Source organism: Callithrix jacchus, chromosome 10, assembly GCF_049354715.1.
Source record: "Callithrix jacchus isolate 240 chromosome 10, calJac240_pri, whole genome shotgun sequence".
NCBI classification, from domain to species: domain Eukaryota; kingdom Metazoa; phylum Chordata; class Mammalia; order Primates; family Cebidae; genus Callithrix; species Callithrix jacchus.
Window position 1 is genome coordinate 92,443,059 of NC_133511.1, and position 23,594 is coordinate 92,466,652.

Consider the following 23,594-nt stretch of genomic DNA (forward strand, 5'->3'; position numbering starts at 1 on the left):
CAAATCCACAGAATATACATTATTCTCAGCACACATCACACCTACTATAAAACTGACCGCATAATTGGAAGTAAATCACTCCTCAGGAAATGCAAAAGAATGGAAATCATAACAGTCTCTCAGACCACAGTGCAATCAAATTAGAACTCAAGATTAAGAAATTCATTCAGAACCTCACAACTTCATGGAAACTGGAAAACTGGCTCTTGAATGTTGACTGGATAAACAATGAAATGAAAGCAGATGTAAAGATGCTCTTCAAAACCAATGAGACCAAAACACAACATACCAGAATCTCTGGGACACATTTAAAGCAGTGTCTAGAGGAAAATTTATAGCAATAAATGTCCACATGAGAAGCAAGGAAAGACATAATCAACACCCTATTGTCAAAATTGAAAGAGCTAGAGAAGTAAGATCAAAAACCCTTAAAAGCTAGCAGAAGACAAGAAATAACTAAGATCAGAGCAGAACTGAAGGAAATAGAGACACAAAAACCCTTTAAAAATTCAAGAAATCTAGAAGCTGGTTTTTTGAAAAGATCAACAAAATAGACCACTAGCCAGATTAATAAAAAAGAAAAGTGAGAGAATCAAGTAGATGCAGTAAAAAACGAAAAAGGGGATATTGCCACCGATTCCACAGAAATACAAACTACCATCAGATATTACTACAAACAACTCTATGTACATAAACCAGTAAACCTGGAAGAAATGGATAAATTCCTGGACACTTGGAACCTCCCAAGCCTAAACCAGGAAGAAGTCGAAACCCTGAATACACCAATAATAAGGGCTTAAGTTGAGGGAGCAATTAATAGCCTACCAACTAAAGAAAGGCTGGGTCCAGATGGGTCACAGCCAAATTCTACCAGACATACAAAGAGGAGCTGGTACCACTCCTTCTGAAACTATTCCAAATAATCCAAAAAGAGGGAGTCCTTCCCAAATCATTTTTTTTTGAAACCAACATCATCCTGATACCAAAACCTGGCAGAGACTCAATAAAAAAAATAAAACTTCAGGCCAATATCCATGATGAACATAAATGCAAAAATCTTCAATAAACTACTGGCAAATCCTTTGCAACAAAACATCAAAAAGCTGATCCATCATGATCAAGTAGGCTTCATCCCACGGATGCAAGGCTGGTTCAGCATACACAAGTCTATAAATGTAATCCACCACATAAACAGAACCAAAGACAAAAACCACATGATTATCTCAGTAGATGCAGATAAGGCCATCAACAAAATACAATGGCCCTTTATGCTAAAAACTCTCAATTAACTAGTGATCAGTGGAACGTATCTCAAAATAATAAAAGCTATTTATGACAAACCCATAGCCAATATCATAATGAATGGGCAAAAACAGGAAGCATTCGCTTTGAAATCTGACACTAGACAAGGATGACCTCTCTCACCACTCCTATTCAATATAGTATTGGAAATTCTAGCCAGAGCAATCAGGCAAGAAAAACAAATAAAGAGTATTCAATTAGGAAAGGAGGAAGTCAAATTGTCTCTATTTGCAGACGACATGATTGTATATTTAGAAGACCCCATCGTCTCAGCCCAAAATCTCCTAAAACTGATAAGCAACTTCAGCAAAGTCTCATGATACAAAACCAATGTGCAGATGTCACAAGCATTCCTATACACCAATAACAGACTAACAGAGAGCCAAATCAAGAACGAACTGCCATTCACAATTGCTACAAAGAAAATAAAACACCTAGGAATGCAAGTAACAAAGGATGTAAAGGACCTCTTCAAGGAGAACTACAAATCACTGCTTAAGGAAATAAGAGAGGACACAAACAGATAGAAAAACATTCCATGCTCATGGTTAGGAAGAATCAATATCGTGAAAATGGCCATACTGCCCAAAGTAATTGATAGATTCGCTAACCCCATCAAGCTACCTATGACCCTCTTCACAGACTGGAAAAAAAAACACTTTAAACTTCATATGGAACCAAAAGAAAGCCCACATAGCCAAGACAAGTCTCAGCAAAAAGAACAAAACTGGAGGCATCATGCTACTTGACTTCAAACTATACTACAAGGCTACAGTAATCAAAACAGCATAGTACTGGTACTAAAACAGAGATATAGACCAATGGAACAGAACAGAGGCTTCGGAGGCAATGCCACATATCTGCAACTATCTGATCTTTGACAAATCTGACAAAAGCAAGCAATGGGGAAAGGATTCCCTGTTTAGTAAATGGTGTTGGGAAAACTGGCTAGCCATGTGCAGAAAGCAGAAACTGGACCCCTTCCTGACACCTTACACTAAAATTAACTCCAGTTGGATTAAAGACTTAAACATAAGACCTAACACCATAAATACCCTAGAAGAAAACCTAGGCAAACCATTCAGGACATAGGCATAGGCAAGGACTTCATGACTAAAACACAAAAAGCATTAGCAACAAAAGCAAATAAAGACAAATGGGATCTAATTCAACTCCAGAGCTTCTGTACAGCAAAAGAAACAACCATTACCAGAGCTTCTGTACAGCAAAAGAAACAATCATTAGAGTGAACTGGCAACCAACAGAATGGGGAAAATTTTTTGCAATCTATCCATCTGACAAAGGGCTAATATCCAGAATCTACAAAGAACTAAAACAGATTAACAAGAAAAAAAAACAAACAAACCCATTCAAAAGTGGGTGAAGGATATGAACAGACACTTTCAAAAGAAGACATTTATGAGGCCAACAAACATATGAAAAATGCTCATCACCACTGATCATTAGAGAAGTGCAAATCAAAACCACATTGAGATACCATCTCACACCAGTTAGAATGGTGATCATTAAAAAATCTGGAGACAACAGATGCTGGAGAGGATGTGGAGAAAAAGGAACACTTTTACACTGTTGGTGGGAGTGTAAATAAGTTCAACCATTGTGGAAGACAGTGTGGCGATTCCTCAAGGACCTTAGAAACTCCATTTGACCCAGCAATCCTATTACTGGGTATATATCCTAAGGATTATAAATTGTTCTATTATAAAGATACATGCACACGTGTCATTGTGGCACTGTTTACAACAGCAAAGACCTGGAACCAACCCAAATGCCCATCAATGATAGACCGGACAAGGAAAATGTGGCACATATACACCATGGAATACTATGCAGCCATAGAAAACGATGAGTTTGTGTCCTTTGTTGGGACATGGATGAATCTGGAAACCATCATTCTCAGCAAACTGACACAAGAACAGAAAATCAATGTGCAGAAATCACAATGTGAGAAAACCCTGCATGTTCTCACTCATAGGTGGGTGTCGAACAATAAGAACACATGGGCAAAGGGAGAGGACCGTCACACACTGAGGTCTGTTGGGGGGGAATAGAGGAGGGACAGCAGGGGGTAGGGAGGTTGGGGAGGGATAACATGGGGATTAATGACAGATATAGAGGCAGCAAACCACATTATCATGTAGGTACCTATGCAACAATCCTGCATGTTCTGCATGTGTACCCCAGAACCTAAAGTGCAATAATATATATATATAGAAAAGAAAAGAAAGAAAGACCTTGAAGATCTATTGTGCCTCAGCAGAAGAAAGAAGCTGTGACACCTGGAGCTGTTTGAAACTCACTGTCCCACAGGGAGGTGTGTGCCATGTCATTAAAAGAGATGAAAGGCTCATTCTGTGACTTTTTTACAGATGTCATAGAAGAGAGTCACAAGGACAGAGAGTAAAACTGAGTTATCTATCTTCCCTGCCAACTCTAAGGAAGTCTGGGATAATAATCTTGCTTTCTGACATCTCATGGTGTGTGTTTTCCTTCACTGTACAACTCTTTTCCCAGTGTCTTCAGTCAAATTGTATGAGAATCCCATATCTGACACATATTGTCTGATGCTGGACAAATTATCTAAGTTCCTTGTGTCTGTCTCCTCATGAAGAAAATGAGAACAATAATAGAGGATCTCTTATGGGATTATTATGAGATTTATATAAATTAATCCATATAAAGTCCTTAGAAGGGTACTTGAAATTAAAAGTGCTTAATAAATGTTAGGGTTCATTGTTTTTAAACATTTACAACACACTGCCATTTATGGTTTCTTCATTATTTTATGTGTAATTCTTGTTTTCTTCAGCTAGCAGGTCACTCTGGTCATAGCCTGAGCATATAGAATATGTCTGTAGTAGTGTTTCTTCATTATTTTATGTGTTACTCTTACTTTCTCCAGGTAGACGGTCATTCTCGTCATAGATGACCATATAGGATATGTCAGGGACCTGATAGTCCAATATGAAAATGTGTGTCTGTCCTTTCAAGCAGGCTATACTTGTTTAGAAGCCCCATTTGTACATTCTCAGCAATACTTTTAGAGTTTTGTGAGGTTACCGCCTAAAGATTTTATGGATTTCTTCATCTTTTAAAATATCAAAGTACAATCAGACACAATCTCATATTTTGGGGGTCGCTTCTAGCCTCTAGTCATCATTAGGAAATAAGCAAAGATTTGTTTTGGATATAGACCATAATAGTTTTATGAAAATCTTCAGTATTGGACTATGCAGATTGGGGAAGAAGGAAAGAAGCAATATTGAAAAAAAATAAAGATAAGTGGCATGATCCCCATAGGTCACAAGGAACTTAGAATCTAGTAGAAGAGACTGAGTCTTGCCTGACCCAACCCTTGCCTACTTTTCCACCTCATCTGGTACACGCCCTCTTGCCCCAGTTCTAGCCTTGGTGACTGAGTTTTTCAAGCAAGACAATTCCCATCTTCCCACTGTCCCTCCTACCTGACACTCTTCCTCCTGCCCTTTGCATGACTGACTTCTTTCATCCTTCAGGATTTGGCATAAATAGCTTCTCTTTAGCTTGGTGTTTCTTAATCAGCATGTCTAAATAAATTCCCTATCCCACTCCCAACATTCAGTTATTATTGTTATATACCTCATTTGTTACTCTCATAGCGCTTACCAAAATTTTTATTTTAATGCATTAATATTCATCTGTTTTTGTTTTGCACCCTTTTTCCCCAGCAAGGGAAGTGATCATATCTATCTTTATTCACAAATGTGATCTCTTTTCCATAGCAAGGTTTTCAACAAATGTGTTGAATGAGTGAAAGATTTCAACATAACATGATGAGCACTGGGACTGAGGGCCTGAGGGGCCAGAGAAGTCAGGCATCCAGCGCACCCTTAGCAGTTGCAGGAGATTTCCAGAAGGGCATTACAGGGGCTGCTAATACCCTACCATAGCCCTTCAGCACTTGTCAAATACATGTCAGCAGATTCTTGTTGCAAGACTGCCAGTCTCCCCTCTCTGCCTGAGAGAGCACATTAGGTCAGCACAAAGCCCCGGGAGTGGATGCCCAGAGGAGCAGCTCTCAACCAAAGAGGGGTAGGCATGGGTAGCCTGAGCACCTCAGTGTCCTTTCCCCAAGTGAGAAACCTCTAAGCTATACCCTACGGGGTCCCTGTAAAGTCTAGTGGTGCTGAGCCCGTTGCTAAAAACAGTAACCTGTTCATTACAGCACTTTCTAGAGGTTCTTTCCTGTCTTAATTCCCCATCTTCTATGAGTGTTTCCAGATATACTTCCTCAATAAATGTCTTACATTTAAATCTTCATCTTGGGGTCAGCTTCAGGAAAATCTCAACATAAGAGAAGTGATCTGAATCTTGAAATACATGTATAGTTCACTGGACAAGAAGTTAAAAAAAATCTGAAGAGGGCAGGCTCCCTATAGTGCAGGAGAAGAAAATCAAAGCTCTGTTTTCCACTCAGCTGCCTTTCCTTTAGGAGGGGTCAGACTGTTTTTGTCAGGGCCCCTAGAAGGTATTTACAGGAAAAGACAGTGAGAGATTGGCTGATCCCTAGCATATTCAATAAGCTATTTCAGAGCCAACAACTCAGTTCAGTGCAGGTGGACAGAAGGTCTTAAACTCCTGAAATAACACATTGCAACCCAGCATGCTGTGCTCATGAATCTTTAAGTAAAGAGCTTCTTTGTGTCTTTTCCTTTTTTGAAACACAGCTCAGGATCCTGGAATGTGATGCTTAACCCTGAAAAGGAAACCTTGTACAAATGGTTCCTTGAAAACCAGCATGTAGCCTGTTCATAAATTTTATGATGTGCGAAGCACATGTTCAAGGAAGCATTTATTAGTAAGGCCATAAGTTAAATTAGGAAGGGTGGTTCATACCTTAAATATTTCATCATTTTCCATACTGTTTATGTACCCAGACCCAAGTGTGAAACTTAAATTTTTTTTTAATGTATTCTCCTGACAAATGATTTACTCTAGTCAAATGTATTTCTTTTGGTTCTCCAGATAGTTACGTTTTGCAGTTGGGGAAAAATAAGAAAGTGTTTTTCAATTACTCTTTCAACACACACAAAGTTAAAATTTCTGTGCAGACATCATAGAATGGTTTTCCTGCTGGATTTAATAAAATGTAGTATGATTTCAGGCATATGAGTACAGGCATACCTTGTTTTATTGGACTTCACTTTACTGAGCTTCACAGATGCTATGTTTTGGTTTTTTTTTTTTGCTTGTTTGTTTTTGTTTTGAGACAGTGTTTCACTCATGTTGCCCAGGCTGCAGTGGTGAGATCTTGGTTTATTCCAACCTCTCCTTTCCCAGGTTCAAGCAATTCTCCTGCCTCAGCCTCCTGAGTAGCTGTGATTACAGGCACCCGCCACGACACGCAGCTAATTTGTGTGTGTGTGCATTTTTAGTAGAGATGGGGTTTCATCATATTGGCCAGGCTCATCTCGATTCCTGACCTCAGGTGATCCACCCACCTCGGCCTCCCAAGCATTTTTTACAAATTGAAGGTTTGTAACAATACTCAAGTAACTCTATTAGCACCATTTTTCCAACAGCATGTTCTCACTTTTTCCCTCCATGTCACATTTTGGTAATTCTCTGAGCATCTCAACCTGTTTAATTATTATCATATCTGTTATAGCGATCTGTGATCAGTGATCTTTGAGCTTACTACTGTAATTTTTTTAGAGTACCATAACCAGCACTCACATATGACAGATAATTTAATAAATGTATGTGTTCTGACCACTTTACTGTCCAGCCATTCCCCATCTCTCCCTCTTTCTCTCTTTGGGCCTCCCTGTTCCCTGAGAAACAATATTTAAATTAGGCAAATTAATAACCCCACAATGACCTCTAAGTGTTTTAGTGAAAGGAAGAGTTACATGCCTCTCACTTTAAATCAAAAGCTAGAAATTATTACATTTAATGAGAAAGGAATGTCAAAAGCTGAGAGAGGCAAAATGCTAGGCCTCTTGTGCCAGACTATCAGCCAAGTTGTGAGGAATGCAAAGGAAAGGTTATAGAAGGAAATTGAAAGTGCTATTCCAGTAAACACACAAATAATAAGAAAGCAAAACAGTCTTAGTGCTGATGTGGAGAAAGTTTGAGGGGTCTGAATAGAAGATCAGACCAGCCACAACATTTCCTTAAGCCAAAGCCTAATTCAGAGCAAGACCCTAACTCTATTTGTGAAAGCTGAGAGATGTGAAGACGCTATAGAAGAAAAGTCTGGTGCTAGCAGAGGTTGGTTTGTGAGGTTTAAGGAAAGAAACTTTCTCTATAACATAAAATACAAGGTGAAGTAGCAAACACTGATGGAGAAACTGCAGCAAGTGATCTGGAAGATCTCGCTTAGATCATTGATGAAGGTAACTACTACACTAAGTAGAAGATTTTACATGTAGACAAAATGCCTAATATTGGAAAAGATGCCATCTAGGATTTTCATAGCTAAACAAGGGAGGTCAATGCCTAGCTTCAACACTTGAAAAAACAGACTGACTCTTGTTAGGGACCAATACTGCTACTGACTTTAAGTTGAAACCAATGGTCATTTACCATTCTGAAAATTCTAGGGCCATTAATAGTTATGCTAAATCTGTTCTGTCTGTGCTCTATCAATGGAAAAACAGAACAAGTTCACTGTTGAGACATATGCTCAGAAAGAAAAGATGCTCTTCAAAATACTACCAGCCATTGACAATGTAACTAGCCATTCAAGAGCTCTTATGAAGATGTCCAAGGGGATTAATGCTGTTTTTATGCATGTTAACACAGTATTCATTCTGTAGCCCAGGGAACAAGGAGTCATTTTGATTTTCAAGTCTTATCACTTAAGAAACACACATTTTATAAGGCTATGGCTGACACAGATGGTGATTCCTCTGATGGCTGTGGGAAAAATAAATTGGAAACCTTTTGGAAAGGATTCACCATTCTAGAGCTATTAAAAACATTTTATATTCATGGGAGGGTGTCAAAATATCAACATTAATGGGAACTGGAAGAAGTTTATTTCAGCCCTTATGGATGACTTTGAGGGGTTCAAGACTTCAGCAGAGGAAGTTAACTGCAGATGTGGTGGAAATAGCAAGACAACTAGAATTAGAAGTAGAGCCTGAACATGTGACTAAATTGCCACAATTTCATGATAAAACTTGAACTAATGAGGAGTTGTTTCTTATGAATGGGCAAAGAAAGTTCTTTCTTGAGATGGAATCTACTACTGGTGAAGATGAAGTCAACATTGTTGAAATGAAAACAAAAGACTTAGAATATTACATAAACTGTTGATAAAACAGTGGCAGAGTTTAAGAAGATTTTCCCGAATTTTGAAAGAAGGTCTACTGTGGGAAAATGCTATCAAACAGTATCATGTACTACAAAGAAATCTTTTATGAAAGAATTAATCAATGCAGCAGACTTTACTGTTGTCCTATTTTAAGAAACTGCCACAGCCACCCCAACCTTCATCAAAAACCAACATTCAGTCAGCAACCATCAACACTGAGGCAAGACCCTCTACCAGCAAAAATATTATGACTCATGGAAGACTAAGATGATCATTAGCAATTTTTAGCAATAAAATATTTTTTAATTAAGGTATACATATTTTTTCAGACATAATGCTATTTCATACTCACAGACTAAAATATAATGTAAACATAACTTTTGTATGCATTGGGAAACCGAAAAGTCTGTATGACTCATTTTATTTAGCTCTTCATTTGGTTGTGGCAGTCTGGAGCCAAACCCGCAGTAACTCCAAGGGTACATCTGTATCCCTGGAAATTAGAGTATTTTGCATGCAGGTCACTATGATGAATTTGAAAACTGGCTAGTCACAGCTGTGTCTGTGAAAAGCACATTTAGCATAACAAAATTTAGGAGAGGCTCATATTGGGACACAGGTTCTAAAGGACTATGGCCCTTAGTCTCTGATTTCAGCAAAACTTCTAACTAGAGCACTCCAAAATGAGAGCTGTGGTTGAAAAATTATAAACTTTGAAGAACTGAAAAACCATTGTAAACATACTGTGATGGTAAAATCCTGTAAAACTGGAATTATTTACACTACGGACTATGCCACCTATTGTGTTGACAGTTGTGCATTCTCCTGGAGTCTCTTTGTGTGAATATAGTTAACTTTACATATATAATGGAAAACATTTTTTTAAAAGAATATAAATCTTTCTGTATCTTTAAAACAAAGACTATTATGTGTGAGTGTGTGTATGCTGTTTTATAATGGAAAAAAAAACTTGTATAGAAACAAAAATTTATTGCAACATGCTATGGAAGTGTGTGCCCTAAACAGATGCTTCTTGAATTGACAAAGTAGAAAAATATAAACTCAACATTTAAAGAAAATTCATCTTGTGAAAATGATTTTTTCGGTCTCTATGTATTATATTTCCCTGCCACGCAGTCACTGAAACCTCTGGAAAGTCATAATGACCTTAAGTAAAACCAAAAAGGCGTGGAGCACTGAAATAGAGTGGCATAAATTAACGAAGAGAAGCTAAGCTGATTTTTCAGTCTGCAAAGCCTTGGTTCATTTCACCAAAGGTGAATAGCAATGTTGTTTCAGTGTTGTGCAATGAAACCTGCTCATGGTGTTTTTCTGCATTTAAAATTCTGACTAGGAGCCAAGGTTTATCTTTAAACACCCATGCTTGAACAAGTTCAGACAAAATGTTCCTAATTGTAACTTGCTCTGCTTTCATTTTTATCTAGTAGATTTCCTTTATGAGGGACAGACTAAGCTATGGACATTCAGGCATAGGACATAAAAATACGTGTGATGACAGTATTTCAAAGCATCAAGTGTTTATTTTATATGCAGTTGTTAAAATTACAGATTTTGGAATCAGTCACCTGGATTTGACCAAGTAGTTCTGCGAATCATTAGCTGCATGACTTGGAACTCTGTTCCCTTCTCTACAACATAGCAATACTGAAAGCATCTATTGCATATATTTGTTGCAGAGAGTAAAAGAAATAAGGCATGGAAGCATCTAACACTGTGTCTGACTTGTAGAAATGTGACCTCGATCACATCGGGGTCACCACCTGAGATGCTGATTACCACCTGCAGAGGTCTGTCCTGCAGACCCTGACTCAAGGACAGATGAATAAATGCACTCTCACACTTATTTCAAGTGAGCTAGGGATGGTTGTCGGCTGCTTTCAGAGGCTGAATGCAGCTAACTGACCAAGATCCTCTGTCTATCCTCACATTTATTCAGTATGGATTTAATAACAGAAGTTACAAGCCCACAGGCTTGTGGATAATTAACATGGTTAAAAGTGTTTTTACGAATAATAAAAGCATTAGGTTCTGGGGCCCAGAGTAAACACCCTTAAGTGTAATTCCTTAAGTGGTAATTCCCCTTTAACCTCTACCTCAGAGGGCCATCCAGCACAAAGTTTACATAAATAACAGAGTAAAGACAAAGGGATGTGGGCTAAACAGACTTAACTGGGAAAGCCTTTTATCATCTTTACATTTTTCCTACACTAATGTAATGAACCGGCTGCCTTCAGCCTGTCCCAGTAAAATCTTTCGCCCTTCCAAAAGGTTTGAGACTATAATCTATAACTTTCCCTAATATTTCCCTAATATTTTGCCAGCCACCCCAAGTGAACCCCAACATAGAAAGTATTCAGCAAATATTAACTATTATTATTGATACTATGGGTCTTCCATGTAGCAAACTTCCATGCTGTAGCAAACTCCATGATATTTCATGGTCACAAAAGATCTGCAGAGTAAGTATAATTGTCTCTATTTTATAAAAGACTGAGACACAGAGAAGCAGTCAAGAAATGATAGCATCTGGTACAAGGCTGGACAAAGATTCAAACCCAAGCTTCTTGCCTCCTTGATGCATGACCTACCTAATATAGTAGCAGGCTATTTATTTTAATTAATTAAAATTAGATAAAGCAAAAACTTCAGTGCCTCTGTTTCACCAGCCGGATGTCAAATCTCCATAGCCATGTGTTGCTAGTAGCTATGATATTGGACAGCACAGATATGAAACATTTCCATCATTGCAGAAAGCTCTATTGGACAGTACTGTAGTCTGTACCTCTACTATCTCTCTAGGCTGGTTCACTCTCAATTTAATACATTTTTCTAAAAATCCTAATAAATGCTCATCAATAAATTACTTACACAGCTGTAGTAAAGGCAACACATTTACTATAGGTAATCATGTAGACAATACCTAATTCTATCTAATAGTCTACATTGAAATGGATAACATATTTTTGGACCAATTACCACATTGTCAGAAATCTAGAATTTCCAGCTGCAATTTAGGCAAATGTTTTGTTCAGTGATAAGAACAAATGGTGATGGGAAATCCTAAAACCAATATGAAAATGCCAAGTGAGTCTTTAACATCCCATTTACCTCTAATACTCCATGAGCCCCTGATTTCTAAAAAGCTTAAAACTGTTTTCAATAAGTCTTTTAATTTTCTGGATATGGTCCATTTAGGTGTGAGCTTTGGTAAGAGGAAATGGTGATTTGTTATTTATGCCTTTTTTGTGCCTTTAATGCTGATGTTTTGATAAGTAAATTTTTCTTCTCACTAAAACCCAAATGACCTTTCTAGTGAGGCAGTCAACATGTAATATGTATACCATTTATCATCCTCTTCCTGCAAACTTTTTAAATTGGTATCAAATATTACAATCTGGGGATTGTAAACACAATGAGAAAATGGGAGTGGCAAAGCAAACAATCACATAATCCAATATTCAAAACAAAGCCTCATCTATTGCCTCTCTGAGAATAGGCTCTTACCATATGAAATTAATCCCATTTGCTTTTGGAAATAATTGAGGTATGAGGAACAGCCCTGGGGAACTTCATGAATGTGAAGAGTAGCTGGGCGTCAAGAAAGAACATTAGACAAGGGATCAAAAGACTTGATACCATCTTGATATCCTGAACATATCTCAACTATAGCCATGATTGTATTTTAATTGTCACCATCCATGTCCAATTCTTCTATAAACTTTGAGCTCTTCAAAACCTATTGCTTATTACCATGCCTTGTGACATGATAAAACATTAGCCTTATTGAAAAGATAAACCAACAAATGGCATTGATTGGGTAGCTCATATAATCAAGGAATACCAACACACTGTATCAAACCATCCTTCCTTCCTCCCCCAAAATGTATAATCATCCTGAAACCATCATGCCTCATTGTCTGTTATTACTTTAACCAACTTGCTCTGGTCTAATAAAACACAGCCCATGTGCTGACCTGTTTCTCTTTGCCAAGGTGACTTGGTTAATATTAAATTCTAAGGTTATCTTAAATATCAGAAGTACTTGAAAAGCAATGCTTAAGGAGCTGGAAAGACTGTAGTTTTTTTAGTTCTGGTTATGCCTCACAGAGAGGAAAAGAGTTAAAATTGGGAATTCAGAACCAGTGGCTGGGTATCAGTTCAACTTTCAGAGATGATATAGTAAGTCACTGGGGTCTGTGGAATGTGTTCAGTACTAATGAATATTAGCATAGTCAAAAATAATTAATGCAGCACTAGGGAGGCCTGATTTACAGTTTGCAATTTTGGTCCCAGAATTTCTGGTTCATTTTGCAAGGTGCTATGTTTACTAACTCAGAAACTTTGGCAATATATACATTTATAGCCTAATCAGGCCTTCATACATACACACACCTACTCACCTCTGCCAATGTCCTTATGCAGCTAGCTGGTGGAAGAGCAAGAAATGGGTCCCTGCACCTACATGTATCTTTTTACTACTAAAACCACTATCTGACTTCTCCAAAAATTCCCATTTCTGCAGAAACAGCTATCCTGACACCAAAGAAGCAATGACTTCCAGTCCACAACTACTACAAGAGGCACTGACCCATTCTTCATTGTTAAACAGGGGGCTTTATTTTGTTTCTATAAAATGACACATCCCCCAGCTAGAAAGTAAAGCATTGCTCACAATGAGTTGAGATCATAAGTTCTCATTCTGTCACTTTTTAGGAAGGCTTACCTTCCTAAGGCAATTTTCTAACCAAGAAAGGAAGAAATCAAATAGATTAGCTAGAGTTAGACTTTTTCTGAATGCAGTTGGTAATATCTGTGTTATTTTCCTTGGCAAATTTGCATTTCCTCTGTGTTCCACTTCCTTTGTGAGAGCCTGGTTTGCAAGCCAATTATATTTTACATTTTTCTTTCTGTTTTCTCAATTAAGCATTTTTATGAGCATTTAATCATGAGGAATGAGAGAGCTAAGGGAAGGCATTTGGCCTTGTCTGTGTGGCACTCCCACAAAGGGTCTACACATTCCAGGAACATACCTTCATCTTTTCTTGCTGACCCCAAAGGATGACTTGATCCCAGAGGTTGCTTCTTATCAGGTAAAATAAGAAGAAAGAAGAGCTGTACATGTCAAAGCTCTCCTCAACCCCCAGATCCCAAGAATAGGTATAGGCTGTTCTAACCTACCATTTTGATTTTATCATCTGTTTGGAGTTGAGCAATATAATTTGGCTGTTAATACCTACAGTATCTCAGAGTTATTTCTAAGCAGTGTCCATGCAGAGAAGCCCTAGGAACATACAGATCAAGAGCCATTCATCAGCTAGACAATATTCCCTTAACAAGTGGGGCATATTGAATACCTGCTATGGGCCAGACAGAGTTGTAAGCAGGAGGCATGCAACAGAACGGTGTGGCTCCAAGAAAGAAAGGCCTAGTAACTTGGACATTTCTAAACTAAACAACATTTAATAAACTCCATTTTAAATCAGTGATCAACTTTAATGAACTAGTCCCTTCTCTGAGGTTATCATCCTATGTAAAAAGAATGTAATCCCATCTGTTTTCTTCATCTTCTCAATTCACAGAATGTCAGTACTGGGGCTCAGAGCTCCAGCTACCTACTCTGGATTTTGAAGATGTTTTACGATATGACAAACATGCATACAAGTGGCTCTCCACCCTCAAGAAAGTAGGCATAGTACGACTCACCGGAGCATCTGACAAACAAGGAGAAGTTTTAAAACTTGGGAAAAGGATTGGTTTCCTCTATCTCACATTTTATGGGTGAGTCACCAAATGGTTTGTATTCTGCCATCACAGATAAAGTTTGATATATTTCCCACTGAGGAAGACCTCCTTGTTGAAGATACAGAAATTTTCATAATGTCTTGAGTAGAAGTCAGATGGAAAGAAGAGTCTAAAAGTAGTATTTTGCTGAGAATGATAATTTTTAAGAGCCTAAAAGCCCAAAGACACCAGGCACCATAGACATAGGCTAGTTATAGGTGGTGTGTACAGTCTGCTTGGGTTGCCATAACAAAATATCACAGATCAGAAAACTTAAACAGCAGATTTTTTTTATAGTTCTGGAAGCTAGAAGTCTAAGATCAAGGTACGAGCAGGGCTGGTTTCTGGGGAGGCCTTTTTCTGGCTTGCAGATGACTGCCTTCTCACTGTGTCCTCCCACGGCCTTTCTTCTGTGCATAGCACACCCCTTCTGTCTCTTCTTCTCGTCGGGACACCAGTCCTATTAGCTTAGGGCCCCACTCTTATAACTTCATTTAATCTTAGTTACATCCTTAAAGGCTCTATCTCCAAACATTGGGGGTTAGGGCTTCAACCTATGAATTTGGGGGAACATCACTTATTCCATAACAAGTGTGATGAAAGACCATGTTTCTCTAAGACTTTACAACATATTAAACTTTATGTTAAAGTTCATTAAACTTTTACCTTCCAAGAGTTGGCTGAAATAAAGTTGGGCCCTGAGAAATTAAAATCAGCCACAGATGTGCTAAAAAGATAAAACTAATATTTGTAAAATTAAGCCTATGTGCTTCAGTCAGTAACAGGGAGATATAATTAATTTTAACTCTTGAACAAGAGGCTGTTTGGATAAGAATTTCCTGGGAGGTAACATTAATTATAAATAGTGAAGCATTAACAACAGGAAACACTTACGTAGACGTGGGAGTATAACCGTATTTCTTTAGAGTGAGCCCCTCAAGTGAAATTAATACAATTATTCTTGGGCTCATAGACTAGAGAGCATTGAAAGTGAAAGGAACTTTCCAACTCCAAAGGTTGCAACTGGAAGCACACAAGCTGTATTCGGATGTTTGGTTTGGCCCACATGATGTTGAAAGAAAATGGAATTAGTTGTCAACACTTAAAAACTGGGAAATTTTACATTCCATGTGGACCTGACTTTTCTTGAAAAATCAGATCTAGCAACAACAGAGCCTAAATCCTTGCATGCCAACAATCTGCCAGATACAAGTAGAGGCCGCCCCTGAGGAGGGCATAGACTCACTCTCCATTTTGCCAAAATCCTCCACCCTCTCCAGACCTGTAAGGGCCCTGCTACCCTTTAGGTTTGCCACCCCTAAACTAGAGTAAGACTTGGTCTATAGGTAACAGCGGACCAAAATTACTCAATCACTTAAAGACTCTGCCATCTCTGCCATGTTTAGATTTCGACAACCCAGTACCTACTCTGACTTCAAAACTTACATTTACCATTAGTAGATTTCTGTTGTATAAAATTTGTATCTCCATTATACCTGCAAGAACGTTAACTGCCGCAGAGATTACAGCAACAACAAAGGGAAGAGGGAGAAAAGTCTTAAAATTATAAAGAGCCTCAACCATATTAGGTATTCTTCATTTAATTCTCATAACAACTTTCTGAAATAGATATTATCCTTCAGTTCACTGATTAGGAATCCGAAGCTCACAGTATTAATTATAACCAAGTGTCCACAGATAGAAATAAAGGAACCAGAGTTGGAATCTGGGTCTGTCCTATCTAGGGGCTTTCTATTCTACCTTACTGTCAATAATATGAAGAAAGAACATGGAAAAGAAGAGCTTTTGGCCCCTGGTGTTAAACCGGACACTTCAAATCTAAGTCGTTTTACTTAGCTTTTTATTTACTGACAACAAACTTTTTGTATCTATTCCAAGGCATTACATAATTTCTTAACATTGGACAAGTTTTGGGCTCTTTGTTGGAGTTCCCTAAATTACCCCACAAACCCATCACACTAGGGGTCAGAATCTTAGTTTGATTTATGATGTTTGTTTTGAAGATGTTTTGTTTTTGGAGGACCTATAAAAGGGTTTAATAATTTGGCCACTGATCTAATATTGTGAAATGATTGGAATAAATACTAAATGTCTGTTGTCAAAACAAATCAGAGCTCCTACTACTATTCCATATCCTTTATGGAACTTCTCATCTAACCAGATAAGTTGAACCTACCCCATCGCACCTTCCTTAGATGATTCTTACCTGAATCTCTCAAATTATACGCAGGTCAGAAAATGCCTCTCTTACCACCTTACCCCTTACTTCCACAACAGATGATCAAGATCTCGCCACATATCTTTTGACAATTTTTAATTCTCTACTTCAAGAACTGACAGAACAGTTTTGTTGTTTTTATTATTATTGTTTTATTTGCTTTTTTTATTTTTGTTGACATTGTCCAGAGAATAAGAAAAATAAATATTTTCTCTAACACTGTCCCCTTTTTCCGTTTCTCTGCATAGTAATGTGCAAAAGTGATATGAAGTCTGAGCAACACGATATTTAAAAGAAGAAGGGAATCTTACAACAGTGGTTCTCATCCTAAGCTGTATATTGGAATAGCCAATTTAAAAATACTGACATCTGAATCCCATCTCCAGAGTTTGCTTTCTTTTTTAATTTTTTTAACAGTACTGGTATTTGGCCTGAGTATCAGGACTTTTCAAAACTGTGCAGGTGATTCTCATGTGCAGCCAAGGTTGAGAACCTCTGGCTGAAAGGAAGGGGGACTTCAAGACAAGGCAGATCTCCCAAGGGATAGAATTTGGGTGCTTTACATCATATGAACTCTCACAATAATGTGCACTAAATGGCATTTACCACATTATGTTTTCTACTTTGGTTGTGCCTAACATGACATCTTCAGAACAGACTTAGTAGCTGCTGTAAACAATGTCCCTCTCTTTCATATGTTTGCTTTTCCACTGGAAAAGTATCTTACTCTTGGTTGAAAACTAATTCGTTGATAAGTGAGTGAATGGAATGAATAAGTGCACACAATAAATAATGGAGGAGGGCTACTGAAACAATAGGAGAAGGACAGAGAAAGGAAAGTAGGAACAGATTAAAAGTAAACTTTGCTCTCCACGCAGATATTTCAAGGAACCTTGTGACTGCTCTTGTTCAGATGCCTAAAACAATAATAGCTTGCTGCTGGTGCCATATTAGACATGCCTTCCTTGGGAAACTAAAACCCACCTCGCACTTTTCCATTCAAGTAGGGTTACTAGTTTGAAAAATGTTAAATGCAAGAATCCAAAATGAGAACAAGAGAGCTATTTTTGTTTCTTGGCAGTCATCTCAATTGTTAAGTGGTTGGTTGGATGAACAAAAAACAGTAGATTCCAGCATTTCATGTAGTCTTCACATACAGTAGGCAAGGAATAAATGTTTAATGAATAAGTCATGCCTAAATATTTAAAATGGACTATAAACCAGCAGATGAATGCAATAATTATTAGAACCTTTCACCATTATAAACTTATGTTCAACTAAATCAAAATGGCAATAACTTTCAGGACAAAAGTGGATGTCATTTTCCACACCTGTATTTTCTCAGATGCTTGTCATTATTTTGTCAGCACATCATCTAGACAATATTTTTTATGCAACCATGTGAAATGCTCGGTAACTTTACTGACTTGAAAATGATGAATATTTTCCTGGGACAAAAGAATATGAGTGAGTAAAGAAACTCTCACTGTCAATTTTGTCAAATACATGTAAACGTGGAGCAGTATGTAAAAAGACAACCTTTTTGAATTTAAACCTTTGATTTAGGACAGGTTTAACAGACCAGTGCTAAAATGCCTCATCTTATGTCCTTTCTCTTCCACCAAAAAAAAAGAAAATCAATGAAAATAATTTTCTTGAGCCCTTTTGGAAAAGGTGATATTATTACAGAAATAAATTTTATGACATGACTTAATCCATTGGGAAATAGTTACTGTAAACTATACCATACATGGTCATCTTCAATTATCATACCAAGTTAGAATGTTTTTTGACAATGTTATCTTACAATGTAAATTCCAAAGAAACTATAATTTCTGTCAATCAAACAGAGTATCTTTCTTGAATCCTAATATGTGCATGGCACTGTACTAGACATTTTGTTCTGAATTAATGGGTTTAGATTTGGGTTGCTACTTTATGAAAAATTATCTTTTGTAATTGCTGTGTGTGGATGAATGTAAATACTTGAATTGGCTTCCTTTAAATAATCCAGGCCAATAAAAATTCCATAAAACCAACAAACAGACTGAAAAGTAACCCTGGACTTTTGGCATTTCAAATGACGGAACTTCACAGTCAGTGTATACCAACAGTTCAAAGAGGGTGGATGACAGGAAGGTGATCCTCTCCCAGCATGCTGCAAAGCATGTAAAGATGGGACAATATTCAGCTACCAATATGATCTTTAAACAAAATGAATCCACTCCTCACAATTTACACAGGCTACCATTGCGTAAATAGGTGTGGCTTAATAATAAAAACTTAATTAAGATTATGCAATGCCATGTAGCCCTTCCTCCCATTCTCAAGCTAATCTAATTCAGACACATGCCAATTCTATGACATGCCATTCTTTCCCATTCCTGGCCATCCCCTGAATGAGTCCCTTTCTCATCTGTTTGTTCAGGACTGTTTCCTTCTCTTCCTGCTTAACCTTTTGTTTGCTGCATGTATCTCTCTTGCTTTTATAGCTCCTGTACTTTTATTCTGCCTACAGACAACTGGTGCCAAGTCCGCTTCTCTTTTTGGTTGCTTTTTGGCCTTTCTTGCCATTTTCACTTGACATACCAACATTTTTCCTCTTCCCTTTCAACTACCACACCTGCTACATCCTCGCTTGACCTGGCATCCTCTGCAGCACTTCAATAGAAATTCTCTCCCAGCCTCTGTTCTGTGAAGCCACTTACAGTTCCTCATCCCCAAGCCCTGGCATTAAAATAAAACAAAATAATTATATACTCCTTATGCATATGAACTAGTTTTACACTCTTGATGGCCCATCAGGAAAGGGAAGTGGAAATTCTCTCCCACAAATTCACACAAAGGCAGGCAATTTCTACTTTTTGTTGCTGATTCTATTTTTAGTAGTCATACATGCACTATATTAATAAAAAAATGAACAACACTGGTGTAAGATGTCACTACTTTTTTGCTGGACTGTAGCAACAAATGGTCTTTTGATACTATCATTCTGGTTAAGATAATATTGAGATGTTCAGACGATCTTCGCTAAAATTCCAACCCTGAAAATTCCTTTTCTAATGAGTTGGACAACTAAATAAACTGGAGAGTCCAGGGTATTATTATTTACATAAGCTCATCTGTGAGTATGTATGTGTGCATGACATTGAGAAAGAGAGAGAAAGACTTGGTGGGAAGGGGCACAGTGTCATTTTTAAAAATATTTGTTACCTATATTTTGTATTATTAATTAATTATCATGCTTGTAACTCTACCAGTCAGAATAACCTTTGAAAACAAAGAAGGCATACCATTATCATTGCCACTGTCATGCTGAGCTTCTTATAGGCATAAATGATAGCGTAATCGGGATTGTATCTTTACTATTAACTCAGCACCTGACACACAATTATCTCTCAGGAAATTTTAATGAAAGGGAATGTGTGCTAAGTCAGATATTGTAGACTCATCTGATCAAGACATCAAAAACTCTTTGAAAACATTGTCAACATTTATCAGTCCATAATTTAAAAATTAACCTCATGGGCAACTGAAAGTGACTCTTCCTCCTCAAAAAGTCAAGCAGAAGAGAATAAAACTTCTAACCTTAGCTAGCAAGACTTCCTTCTTTTCAGAACTGAGCCCAGAAGTTCAGATTTGGTTTTTTTCTAAGAATGTTTTATTTGCTGGCACCAGCAAATTGCATTAATACATATAGTAAGGGTTACACTGGTAAGAATAATGGGGTAAAGTTGGAAAAAAATCTGAAATATAAACTTTAAGGAATGAAATAAAGAAGGCAAGAGGCAATGGGAAAAGGAGGTAAAATAAATGTGGATCTTGGTGGTAGTCAAATTTTATCTTATATAGCATTGCATGGAAACTATATAACCGCTGAATAAAACTTATAAGTATACAAGTTTACAGCAGAAAATATAAACAAATGCTTTGGAACATTTACACAAAAAAGGTTTAGTAAGAATTGAGGACCCAGTGCCCCAGAACATCTGTATTGCATTACTTCCTAGAGAGCTTCTCATAGGATCAACAGGGAACCAGTCTAATCATGGCTTCACCGTGGGCTATCTGTAAGTGAGAAATTGATCTGAGTTTTTCATGTAATTTCCCAGATCTTTTTAATTCTCCTCTACTGAGGATTTGCCTCACTCTTTCTGCAGGCGTATTTTAATACCTGCCATGTCCTTTGAGGTTCTGAGATGAAAGTTTGCTGGAAAAATGTAGAATGCTACTACTACTACTCAGTGTTATATTTTCATGAGTTTCTTGCATTCAGCCTTCATTGGATTAATAAAATAAAGTAAAATAGAAAATGTGTCTAGTGAGCTGTTTATCAAATCCACCAGCCAGACCAGTTAAGGATTAACAATATTGAAATGGCTTCTGGGAAGTACAACTATAACACATAGCTTTCCAGCAACCACTAGACTTCTGCTCACATTTCTGAAAGATGTCTTGTAAGCCAGCCCAGCAGCATTTCACACATTAGATTGTATTCGAGGATGTACAAGTGAAAAATATTACTATTTCTTGGCATCTAGCCCCTAAGAAATTGCTCCTATCATAAGTACTGTCTCCAAATCTGACTTTGAAACAGCTACGTGTTTGAAATACATGTTACCAGAAAACATTTGTGAAGTGTGGGGATTAGAGAAAAAAAAAACTAAGTTTACCCATTTGTTGCTGTTTCTAATTAGAAAATTGCTTGAGAAAACCACACAGCCCTTCTTGAATAAAAAATGGCTTTTAGGTTATGAAAAACCAACCTAGAAATAATTCAAACTTGAGAAAAAAAGGAAGAAAAATTCTCTGAGTTCTAAATTTAATTGTAATCCTATTCTACTTTTTAAAATTTTACAATGGGACTCCTTAATAATTTAATGTACTAATTATAATGCTTGGGTAGAGGGACCAAAAAAAACATTTAAAATGTGTATTCTAATAAGTATTTGGGTTTCTTAAGCAGAGTAACAAGCTATGTTCTTTGAGCCATTGTGAACCTCAGCTTGTGTTATCAGCCAAGAGCCAGTCTCCAGGGTTTCCTTTGTAATACTAAGTTTCATAGTAATTAACACTGCTGCCAACAAAATCACTTGTGTATGAAGTCATCTCATGAATGAAAGGAAAAATAATTTCTTTGTCTCATGCTCCTGTAGAAATCACTTGAAGAAATGTTTGAGATAACCAATTAAGGCAGTTGCTTCTCAACAGGTACTCTGACACCGCCCCCTCAACCCCCAACATACACACATACAACCTTTCTTCCTTGCTTATACTCTGTGCAAAGACTGGTTGCTGTTATTGGGATGGTAGAAGTAATTTTTATTATTAAGCACCTTTTATGTACTAAGAATTGAGCTCAGTGCTTTACACTCATTATTTTGAATCTTCACAATCTGAGAAGAATCATTAACCCAAATCCCCAAAAAACTGAGGCAGAAGAATCAGGCTACAAACCCAGGTTTACTTGACTCAACAGCCTGCAGTCTTTGCTTTATACCATGCCACTGTGGTGGTCCATTGTTATCTACTATTTGCCTTCTAGTTTCTAATACCATAATAATTGTTGATTACTCAGTTGCAAGGGGATAATCAGACAGGATTATTTAGAAATTTCAAAAAATAAGTCATAATGACAGCAACAGAATATTCATTGCCTTCTCCTCTTTTAAGTTAAAATTATCACCTATCATTTACATAAAGGGAAAATGAGAATTGATACAGAATCAGAAAACATTTTATTCAATCTTTAATATTAAAAAATCAAAACTAATAATCCAATTCTTGTTCCAATTAAATGTATTCATCAAAATTTGACTGCCTCTGACTCAAAAAGAATGCTGCTAAATATGTTTGATGTGAAATTCCCATTAACTATTTCGCTTTTTTGCAATGCACTACATTATTCGTTTTTCATAATGAAGTCTTTGGGGCTTTCTTTGGAGCAAATTGCTATAAATTTTTCTTTATGTTTTTACAGGTGGTTGTCATCCTTCTATCACTATCTGACTTCATTTTTATCAATGGCAGTATTATTAACCATTAAAAATGAATGTACAAAAAAATTTTTTCAATTTGATTTATTTTTTAATTACATTTTGCAGTTTTATTGAGGTATGACAGAAAAATTGCATATATTTACAGTGCATAGCATGACATTTTGATGGCCACAATCAAGCTGATTAGCATATCCATTCTTTCACATCGTTACCTTTATATTTTGTGGCAAAAAGACTTGACATCTACTTTGTTAGGAAATTGCAAGTATATGATACATTATTATCAACTATTGTCACCATGGTGTTCATTAGGTCTCCTGTACTTATTCGCATAATAACCAAAGGTTTCTGCCCTTTGACAAGTCTCTCCCCTTTTCTCCTATTCCCATCCCCAGTAACCACTGTTCTATTACTCTCTGTTACTAAGGATGGACTTCAGACAACCAAAATGAATAGTTACCTTAACATAAGTTTGGTACTGAGCAGTAAATGTATGTTTACGTGAATTAAATCGTAGGGAGGGAGGAAAAAAATATCAAACAACTGAGAAACAGAAAAACCAAACTCACCACTAAGGATGCATGTGGGTGATAATACTCTAAACCAGGAAAGAAGGGAAGTGAACACCACAAAATTGAGGAAGGCCATTACATTTGAGGAGAAAGGTGAGGTTTGTGTTTGGTAAAATAGCTTTCTCATGATAAAATATAATACAGATACAGAAAATGACATGCAATAAATGTATACCTTAATTAAATATCATAAGGCAAACACGCTTAAACACCAGCTGGGTCAAAAAATGGAACTTTGCCAGCCACCCCATTGACATATCCCAACCAAGTATAAATCTCACCTTTCTCCCCAAATGTAATGACTTTCCTAAGTTTTATGGTGTTTACTTCCTTTTTTTCTTCGTTTAGAATGTTATCCC

The 23,594-nt window shown here is 37.1% G+C and overlaps 1 protein-coding gene and 1 long non-coding RNA gene across 4 annotated transcripts in view; one reads left to right on the top strand and one right to left on the bottom strand.

Moving 5' to 3' along the window:
• BBOX1 (gamma-butyrobetaine hydroxylase 1) overlaps window positions 1-23,594 on the top strand; it is an 84,622-nt gene that overhangs the window by 38,236 nt on the left and 22,792 nt on the right. For all 3 annotated transcript variants that reach the window (XM_002755125.6, XM_009007851.5, XM_078340774.1), the window contains one exon: window positions 14,224-14,422. In XM_002755125.6, the coding sequence (XP_002755171.2) occupies window positions 14,224-14,422 (199 nt within the window). The remainder of the gene's footprint in view (window positions 1-14,223; window positions 14,423-23,594) is intronic.
• The window catches only part of LOC103796259 (uncharacterized), a 181,464-nt gene that overhangs the window by 34,560 nt on the left and 123,310 nt on the right, over window positions 1-23,594 (bottom strand). The window lies entirely within an intron of this gene.